General features: G+C 33.8%; 1 protein-coding gene across 1 annotated transcript; it reads right to left on the reverse strand.

Annotated features, from left to right (window-relative positions):
- Positions 1-4,936: 4,936 nt before the first annotated feature.
- Positions 4,937-8,612, reverse strand: LOC127864098 (G-protein coupled receptor 161-like). The gene is made up of 4 exons (XM_052403796.1): positions 8,390-8,612; positions 6,067-6,297; positions 5,490-5,704; positions 4,937-5,014 (listed from the first exon to the last, which is right to left on the reverse strand). Exons 1-4 carry the CDS (start codon positions 8,610-8,612, stop codon positions 4,937-4,939), a joined length of 747 nt encoding a protein of 248 aa, XP_052259756.1.
- Between the last annotated feature and the right edge of the window lie 2,225 nt (positions 8,613-10,837).

Raw genomic sequence — 10,837 nt, forward strand, 5'->3', positions numbered from 1 at the left:
TACTTACACGCACGATTTTGTGATTAGAAGTTGAAATAAATGTTGACATATATGATTTGAATAATTATTGGGTATAATATAGCAAAACATTATTCGAGCAAAACATGACAAAATAGGTAATACATGATCAAAATTGTTTAAAGGCATGTAAGGATTTCGCAAGGAAATTGTTGATAGTCATTCCAGCCAACGAACATACTTTAGTCACCACACGAGCGTTTATTATATCTTTCTAGGATAGTTATGCTACGAACACACATTTCCACGAATGTCACTTTTCTTTTCACATAAATTTGCCTCACGTTCCGAGCATTAGACTGAGGTATTATGGCAATTAACATTAATATCAGGACAATATCGTAATAGAAATTGTATCCATTCTCAAAATATAGGGTTAACGAAACAGTTGCGTATTAATCAACTGAACCTAAAAGATCGCTTAAATTACAGTTTAGTATGCTGATAAAGAATACAATCATTTATATCCTGACATCAATACAATTAGTTAAGTTTGTAAAAAGAAGTTCTTTTTTCTTTTAATATTATACAACTTACTTTTGTATGTGTTACTATCAAAATTGTAATCTGTATATAAATCACATTCTGAAATACGCATTTTTTTTTCAAGAATGAAACATTATTGAGTTGCATTATTTTATGGCAATATATTTGGATAGTGTATATGAGCCGCGCTCTGTGAAAAGGGGGTTTAATGCATGTGAGTAAGGTGTCGTCCTAGATTAGCCTGTGAAGACCTCACAGGCTAATCAGGGACAACACTTTTCGCCTAAACTGGATTTTTGCTAAGAAGAGACTATCTTTGAACACAAAATACTATAAAAGCGGAAAGCGTCGTCCCTGATTAGACTGTGCGGACTGTCACGCACATTTGACCAGTCCTACATCTTTCACTCCACTCCCCATACACGCAGCTAACATGCCACAGTTATATTATTAATTTACATGTGTGCGTGGTCATAATCCGGCTGCATTAATGTTTACTGTAACTAACGGTGTTATTAGTTAATACTTCTTCTATGCCGTCAGAGGCATGATGTGCGCCTGTAAGAGATAAATTATTATCATTAAATTTTACCAGCCATGTTCAATTGTAATATTCCGTAATTATGTGCCACTGCACTGCGCCGATAGCGGACGTCATTGACAAAGAACATATGATAGGGATCAACCAGCACGACGCACATGTTAACTCATAGCCACTAGGCACTTTGTATTGTTCGCGCTGTTCCGTAAACTTCTGACCTTCTATCAAGCGGAATTTATATCATAAGAACATAATTGCTGATGTAATTGATTATTGTGCGAGCGTTATTCTGTTGATTGGTCCTTATACGATACGATTTGATTCAACGGACAGTCACCTGGTTGATATAGCTATAATATCTGAACGGTTATTTCGTGAACATGGGATTGTTGTTTGATTAATTAAATATATTGCAGACATCAAACCCAATAATAACGATTTGCTGTCAAGCATTGTGCTCAGCGTTTATAGTAAAGATATTGAGAAGTTAATGTGATCCGTTAATGTTACACTGGCTATTTTAAATATGAAAAGACGACTTTGTTCAAAATAAATACTCTACTGATATTACAAATCTATCATACAGTAGTATATTCAATTAACATAAAATGAAACAAAAGGTTAAGCATATTGTTTATGTGTTACTTTTCTTAGCTTACGTACAGACTATATCAATTAAAATTCATCGATACACAGTTATTTGTTTACAAAAACAGTGCGTTAATGGTCGAAGAATAATAAAAAGCACACACTAGAACGCAATCATAACATATATCTTTTTTTTTTTTTTGGGGGGGGGGATTTCGTTTGATGATCAACAAAAACGTATATTCTTTTTAATAATTTTATTTCGTAATGGGCGTTAGTTTACTTGATTAAATATAATGCATGCATTCGTGAATGGCAGATCACCTGGACAGAATATGTTCTCATTAGCTAGTATGTTTGATACAACACAATAAAATAGATCGCATTAAACCATAGCACTTTTACGTACACTGTTCAAGACTGGTGTCTACGCATTGGGACCGTCAATATGAAGCTTGTGATTTTTCGGCTAGCATAGCCTCACAGATAGCCCAGAGAGAATCTAAACTTTTGCACGTACCGTTTACATCTAAGGGAGATGCCTTCATTAATGGTTGCAAATGTGATATTGTCTTTATGCGCTAAATATCGGTAATACTGTTTTAATAGAGCAGTTCATTACCAGTCTAGAACGATATCAATCACATGAGCCTATAATACAGTAGTTCAATACCAGTCTAGAACGATATCAATCACACGAACCTATAATGAAGCAGTTCAATACCAGTCTAGAACGATATCAATCACACGAACCTATAATGCAGCAGTTCAATACCAGCCTAGAACAATACCAATAACATGAACCTATGTCGATAGAATAAAACATTCTCTGTATGCATAGAAAGGTCATGTGGCTCGAAAAGCATACATTTTTTTGCAGTTGTTCACAGGGATGTTGTATTTGCATAACCACAGTGGCCCCCGCAGAAACATGAATGTAATCAGAGTAATAAATATTGACCGCTAAATAGTGTGAACTAACTTAAGGTTCCACATGGGTGATGCACAATTTATAAGGGATGATTTTATCACGCATACGTTTAAAATGTCAATGCATAATTAATTGAAAGTCGACAAAGCTACGTTATCAGAGATATTGGGGATACATAGCGTGACTTCAGTGTGGCTAACGAGTATATTTCACAAATATAAGAATATACTGTTGAATGTTTGACTAATTACGTGCAAAATGTGTGATGTTTATGTCATTTTAGACACCAAAGCGTAAAAAAAAAATCAAATCTGCTAATAGACACTTGTTTTATCGTCAAATTATTCATGGCATATTCATGCTTATATAATAACCTCTTACATAATGAGGTAGATTTCTTATACGCAAGACCGGAGTTTACCAATCACATTCTACTATAGAGGAAAATATGGTAAAACGTTTTAAGGGTCGGTTTGCTTGACTTAAAAATCATTAACGAGATTGGGTGGGAGTTTATGTGGAACAACTACAATATAATGTGTTCAGGAATAAATTTGAATCTTTCTTTTCATTGCTGAAAGTGTATTTGAAAGCATAATGTCTAGCCTGTAGGCATTCTAAAACATAAATCATATTCATATCAAGCCGGGAATATTCATGGATCAAACCTAAACTTAACATATTTTTGTATACTAAACTGTTTTATATTTGTAACTAAGAACTTGTTAATAATCAAAGACCAGAGAAGGCGTCCATATATCTTAAAGCTTTTAATTATGTGAAGTGAATTGTTTGATCATCTTTGTTAATCTGAAACATCTTAAAACAGGTGACATAGCAATCGAGTTCTAAAAACTATCGATCGATTGTGTAAATTATTCACAATTCATGTCGCGGAGATATTGACGAGTGACACTGGGGACTCAAATATCACAATTAGCAAACAGCGATGCTTCTTGTCGTGAACACAGGCACACGTTCTGACTAATTATCGCTTTTGAAAGTCATGCATCGGTTACAAAGCCCTCAGATGCATTTCTTCTAGCTATGTTACTTGTTTCTAGAATGGCAAGTCTTAACCTAAATGACATTCTGTCCGGTTATCTAATTAACCTTGATCGACACTTCTGTAATTCTCTTATTCGGTTTTTGTTCTTTCGAGAGTTCAAAATAATTGTGTTCCCTTGTGACACGTATGCTGGCATGATACTTTCATTTTCACTGATGCTGGGTTGATTAAAAGTTGTATATCGGCCAATATATTTATTTCTTTATACTGCATTATTCACAAGACAACATGCTGTATTTAGAAATCCCTGAGTACTAAGTTTTTTTTAATTATTTTTAGTTATAATGCCGCTTTATTTCGCGTGTTGCACACGAGTTTTACGATATTCAATTAATGTTTTCTGTTGTTTATGGATCTGCCACTTGTTGTTTATATGCTTTATTTCTATCATAAATTGTTTCTATGTAGTAAAATTTATGCGTTGAAATAGAAAAATTTATAATGGCTAAAATATCAAAATTAAACTAAATTAAAGATACTATTAACGTATCATGAACGATTGTTGAGTGCTAGTTAACCAACCATGCACACACACACATGCTATTATTTATTGAAGCATTAACTATGAACATATGTTCATATAATGTGTATATGTCAAAGAAAAAGAAATACATACTATAAATATAAATGGACCGTGCTCTGTAAAAAGGGGGATTAATGCATGTGCGTAAAGTATTGTCCAAGTTTAGCCTTTGCAGTCCGCAAAGGAATATTAGGGTCGACACTTTCCGATTTTATGATAGGTTTCGTTGCAAGAAAGTCTCTGCTTTGCAAAAATCAAGTTAAGGCGGAAAGTCTCGTCCCAGATTTGCCAATGCGGCCTGTAAAGGCTAATCCGGGACGACACTTAACGCACATGCATTAAACCACCTTTTCACAGAGCACGGCTTATATTAGACATAATAACGTTTTATTTTAATTTCATTTATTTAACAGCGAACGTGTCGGAAACATTAAAACTTACAAATATATTGGAAATCTAAAATAAATATCTAAGAGCTACTCAAATCTGAACTGGTTCTGTACTGCCAGAAACAGAAAATGCGCTTGAATCCCACCTTGAACCTTTTGTTCATAACACCGTATATGATAGGGTTGCAACAACTATTTGCATATCCTATTATTATTGTAAACATATGGAATTCTCTTGGCACATGTCCCGAGTGAAATATTGAAAGAAGCATACTTATACAATAGGGTAGCCAACATATTACAAATACCACAACAACAATAATTAGCGAAAAAGAGAGTCGTATCTCTTCTCGCCTTTTTAAGGGCGGCGTCTCTTGCCCCTTTGGCTTGCTCATTTGCTTATCATAAACCGGTCCCTGAGCGTTGAATTCTGGTCCTGGCGGTGTGTTTTCTGACGCAGGTTTCCAGTCTGAATGAAGGAATCGGCTACGTTGTTGATGCGTTAACGACGATTTCGTTGACTGAGAAGATGGTGTGTGAAAAGTGGTTGTGGATTTACCAACTTTCGTGTGAACGATTTTTGATGTCATTCGAACCTTTGTTGAGCTTACTGTTGATGAAGTTTTTAAAGGCTCTGTGCATAAAGTAGAAGAGGGCAATGATTCTATATCTATGACAGATATTGTGTTTGCGAAAAAATGAAAGTCATTTTGTAGTTCACTTTTTGAATGTGCACTATTATTATTGTTAACTTTGTTTATGTCAGTTACAAGTGGTTTGATTTTGATCTTTCTCTCTATTCTAGACATATGTAAAGATAATGATTTAAACGTCACACGGGTGTGTTTAGTAGGTAACTGTTCACTATTTATTCCAATCGTTAATCGATTCATGGTAGTCTTAATTGATGCAGGTGATTGTTGAGGCTCTGACGAGGTTTTAACTCGAAGTCTGCTCGCCCTCACAGTTCTCAAAATGAACACATTGCAAACTGACATGACTGTGAAAGGAATCCCGAAGCAACACCCAATCATGAAGAACGCGTAGGACATGTGGTTCTGCCAATCAGCGAAACAGAACGAATGCGAGGGCGTGTATACATATTCAGACCAACCAATCAGAGGCGGCAGGGAGAGTAGAATCGAAAATATAACAACACCTGAAAAAAGAATCCCAAATTTTATCGACTGTTCGACACAGTTATAGTTACAAACATATTCTTGATGACTTTCATCATTTCAACTTTCAGAGATATCATGCCTTACCCTGTGCTAACTGGTCGTTATGTCTATGTCCTCGTATTCCAATGTCATTTTCGAAATAAACAATGCCATAATTAAAATATTATGTAAGTATAGTCTTATACTTTAAGCATATTGAATTCATAACAATATTCTTAGTAAGCTGGTTTTCACGTTCGAATGACATACATCACTTATTGTGATTTAAACGAAAGCGCACAAGTGCGAAAAGAAAAAAAAACACACGAATGAATATACATGTATATGCTACAATACCCACCTATTACCATGGAAACAGCGTTTTTGACCGTGTAAATATGCTTGAACATCTGTGGATAACACACCATGACATATCTATTTATAGAAATGTTGCAAAGCGACAGGACGCTGGTAACCAAGGTGATCATGTTCAGGAAGCCGAAGACTACACATGCGCTGTGCGAAAACTCCCAGCGACCCTTTATTATTGTGTAGACCGTGATGGGCATGTTCACCACGCCCACGAGGATATCTGAAATGTTCGACGGAATAATAGCTTTTAAGATTTAGCCATATTGTATATTTACTTTTGTGTTGATAATATTGTCAGGTATTGGATAAGCATATAGCCGCGTGTCTTAAATATCGAAAAAGAATATAAAGGTTATTATGAAGGTCCTCCTTAAATTTGTAAGCAGTTTCATTGTACTTTTCATAATAAATGAGCTAAACTTTTGTTTCCATCTTTAAAGTATTTTCGTTCTGAATCTGAATTGATTGGTATACAATATTGTAATAAACACATATTGTGCCATTCCAAGGGGTGTAATGTCGTAAATGTATGTATGATAGAGGGATACATAATACTTAAGCCAGGTAAATAATGCCTGTACGTTTATGGTATTTTGCACATAATGTACAGTACTACTATTATATCGTATGCATTATTCTTTTAAGTGCTTTGTTCTTTTATGACGCATCCATCACACAGTTTGGGCACTCAATATATTGCACACAGTTAGTCATTAATTTAAAACCTTCGTTAATTAATACTTCATTAATATTAATTAGTAAATGGGCATCTCACAAAGCAATTGGAAATAATTGTGGGGTTATAAGTGAAATCAGATAAAGTTTAGGATGTCTATTAACTAGTTATAATGCTAATTTATATTCAATTACTAATTATAGGACCCAGTGAACTATGCTTCAGCAAAGTCGCACATCCTATTGGCAATTCGACATTGTTAAACATACAGCGAGACTTATAAATTAAAATGAACTAAAATGTTTACAAGGTAATGATACTTCGTCAATGAACGCACGGTGATGGACAACAACATATTAAAACACCCAAAACACCCAATGTTTCGTTACTGCGAGCATACTGATCATTCTGGTGAGGCAGTGTTTTGGTGGCTTCTAAACAATTAAAGCAAAGTTAATTGTTTTCATTGGCCCAACTCCAAATAATGTTATTTGTCACTTTCTGTTGACATATTACAATAAAACACAGCTAATATTATTACAAAGCTGCACGCAACACGCACTGAAATATTGCTTAGTCATTTAAGAGCACAAGCCTCAAACTATCTCTTTTCTGCAGTCCTATTTGACGTGCCTATGCATCATTTGGCGTGTTCATGTCTGATTTGAGTAGTTACTACTTTCCGGTGAATTTAACAGTTTCACAAATTGCAAAAATAGAGCGAGTGTATACAGATGGTGTTGTGATGTGAAGTTACTTTGTCTCCTTGGATCAATTTCTGAAATCATGTGTCAACGTTAAGGCAAAGCGTTCATTTGTCGTATTATTTTTAGAGTATTCATGCCAGAAATCAGGCACTTTAAGGAAACAGACACAATCGTTTCGTTGTAAACATGATATCGATGTATGTATTTTAAATATATAAATTAAAAAACGTTAAATTTCAAAATCTTTTTAGATGTTCATATGTGTGTGCATTGACGGGCATAGATATCGGATGCATTTGATTTTATATGAATAATTTTACTTTTTAATTGCGATTTATATATATCGTTTTCCCAAGCAATGTGAAACACTGTAGAGAATGCAGCATGAAGTTGATTGCACGTCTCCTGGTAATTGAAACAGCTTGAAAATATGAATTATCAATGTCGAGGTACGGGCATTACATAAATGTAAGCGTTTCGATTTACATTAAATTGGAACGCTAGATACGAATAACGGCCCGCTCGCGACGTCATTGTGTTACTATTTAATAGTTTTAATAGTAACGATATCTAATACATGATTATAAATTAAACTAGTTGACAGGCATGCAAAAAACTTAACAAGGCCAAACTTTACAAACATAACACGTTCGTGTATGTCTATACTTAATAAACGTCACTTTCAACGTTATGTTTAATCGTCTTGACGACAGCGGTAAGTTGCCTCTTCAATGTGGCATTTATAATATATATTCACCCAGCCTCAACTCAGAACAGCCATCAATACAGTTAAACATTTTAAACATCATTGAAGACGCATTTGTTTCGCCTTTCATTCCGTTTATCTCAATGTAATATGGAAGTTTGTATGTAGTATAACTCAAGCTTTTAGCTTACGTAATATGGACCAGAATGCATATTTTCCTTACCTGCAGTGGACAATCCAAGGATGAACATGCTGGTCAAAGTCCTCAGGGCCCTTGACCTCAGCACGACCACCCAGAGACACACGTTACCGACAGTCGTTATGATCATGATCAAGATCATCACAATGGTTTCTATCACTTTCGATGCCGTCGTGACGTCATTGTACTCTGAAGTCAGCGCGAGAACTGAGAGCGGTGTTGTTTCATTGAATGGTGACGTGGACATTTGCCTATTTTCCGTTCAGACAAACTGATGTAATAAAAACATAATTTTAATTCTATTTAATGTTTAAGATACTTATTCCAAATAGAGTATAACAGATACATTAGTAAAATGTAAAACAACACTGACAAATAAAAATATTCAACAATCGTGACTACAATAGTATTCTATGATTTTGATTTTTTTTACTTTTGTTGTATTTGTCAATTTAGTCAGCATGATAAAGGTTCTAAAAATACGTTCGTTGCATTTTTAATCGTCATTATAAATGCAATTACTTTAAACGTAATGATATTTTACTTAATTCAATCTTTAATTTCATTATTCTAATTTTCAAACGGCCACCGGTAAAACTTTACGAAACCGAAGTTTCACAAACTCTAGTACCCTTTTTCTTGGAGACTTTCTTCTTTGTGATAAACCATGAGATCAGATTCCTATTTTTTATGAATAATTGATTACTTGAGCTTAAAAAATGCTTTTTTTTACTATAAAATGTATTAGCCAAATTGGTCTCCTCATGAGATTTTTTCATTTTCCAATGGGATTTTCATTTTCCCATGGGATGCTTTGTTTTTCAAATGAGATTTTTTCCCAGCTTTTTTTCGAGAAAATTATAATTCGTTTTTTGCATACGAAGTAATCGATTTTAAACACTGGACATGCATTAGTGCTAATTTTCTTTCAATTTTCTTTGAAATAAAAAATATTATTTTTTTATCGGAAAAAGGGATTTTATTCTTGTTTTAAGAGTTTTATTCAAGAAACTTCCAGAAACACTCCCGTTCATCAAATGATAAATCATTTACGCGCATTTAATGCGTTTATTTATGTCATAAATGTTGATTTTTAATTTCAGACAATTTGAACATTACACTTAAGATTTTTTTAATCGAATAACAGTATGGCGAAAGAGAATTTATTGAACCTCCGAAAGTGTAATTATCATGATTATTGTTTAATTTTCATTAAAAAACCGGTCAGTTTCCACTCCAGTAATAAGACGTATTAACGAATATATGTTTATAGAAAATACTCGTTGTAGTTTTTTTGCTTTTTGTTGTAACTGCTCTGAACATTTGCTAACACTAAATTAGCAAAATCCCACACATTTTATTCCCTTACCATTCCCAGAGAACCTGACATCCCGTTTCAGCATGGCACAAGCAAGTTAAAACGTTTAGGCTTAAGCTACTTATTTCAAATCCTTACATTGGAGGCAGTTAACAGACTTACTAGGAACATGCAGAAGGCACAACAAAATAAAAAACTTGCTTAAAACTTAAATTAATACTTTGCCATTCAACACAGTCCGACTTAAGACTTGGTTGCGAATTAGTATCTACAATAGCATCAATAATGAGAATTATTAAGACCTGACAGATATAAAAGAAAAACATAGCAATGTCTGAGATATTCGATAATTAAGGCTGTAAATGGAATATGTTTATCCTTTCATCTCGAACAAAAAAGAAGTTTGTAGGATTAAAATTGTGATCCTTAATCATTTTCAAGATTTACGAGTTATGTCCAAATCTAATAAAGATATCGACTGCAAAATTTCGAATCGCAATCAAACGTTCTGTTTATGTACAATAACGCGTATTAAGCTTGTTAAGAATATTGCAATCACCATAAAGAATCATCACCAATCACCATAAAGAATCATCACCAATCACCATAAAGAATTATCACCAATCACCATAAAGAATCATCACAAATCACCATAAAGAATCATCACCAAACACTTGTATATCAAACGTACCGCTTATAAATCCAATAATGTATTACCACACTGTGTCAATAAGTAAAGAAATATACTTACACAGTTTCCAATCTTGATTCCTATTAAATTAATTGGTAATAGTCGTCATCCTTAACCAGTCACCGGACAAAAACTCACCGTACTATAATACACTTAACATAATTAACATTGTATATCTGTTAGACACACACGTTAGTGATCTAAACACACCTTATTTTTTTCCGCGTGTTTGTCATCACGAAATAGCTTCTTAGTAATCCAAACTATCAAAAGTGAATCAGTTTATTGTTGTATATTTATTTGTCTTATGATTGCAATAAATGTAGTTATTCCTTCAAAATATAGTATACACTATTACGCGCTTTTGTATTCCTTTATCCAGAATATTTTGAAACGATTCTCTCAGAAGTTATATTGTCAGTAAGTAATAATTCTAATTTTAAACTGTAAGGTAAAGTCCGGT

The sequence above is a fragment of the Dreissena polymorpha genome, unplaced genomic scaffold, assembly GCF_020536995.1.
Source record: "Dreissena polymorpha isolate Duluth1 unplaced genomic scaffold, UMN_Dpol_1.0 chrUn113, whole genome shotgun sequence".
Lineage (NCBI taxonomy): Eukaryota > Metazoa > Mollusca > Bivalvia > Myida > Dreissenidae > Dreissena > Dreissena polymorpha.

Coding starts and splice junctions, on each gene's coding strand:
- LOC127864098 (XM_052403796.1), bottom strand. CDS start 8,612: ATGTCCACGTCACCATTCAATGAAACAACACCGCTCTCAGTTCTCGCG. Junction 6,298..8,389: donor CCTTGGATTGTCCACTGCAG/GTAAGGAAAATA, acceptor CGAACATTTCAG/ATATCCTCGTGGGCGTGGTG. Junction 5,705..6,066: donor CGCTGTTTCCATGGTAATAG/GTGGGTATTGTA, acceptor TTCTTTTTTCAG/GTGTTGTTATATTTTCGATT.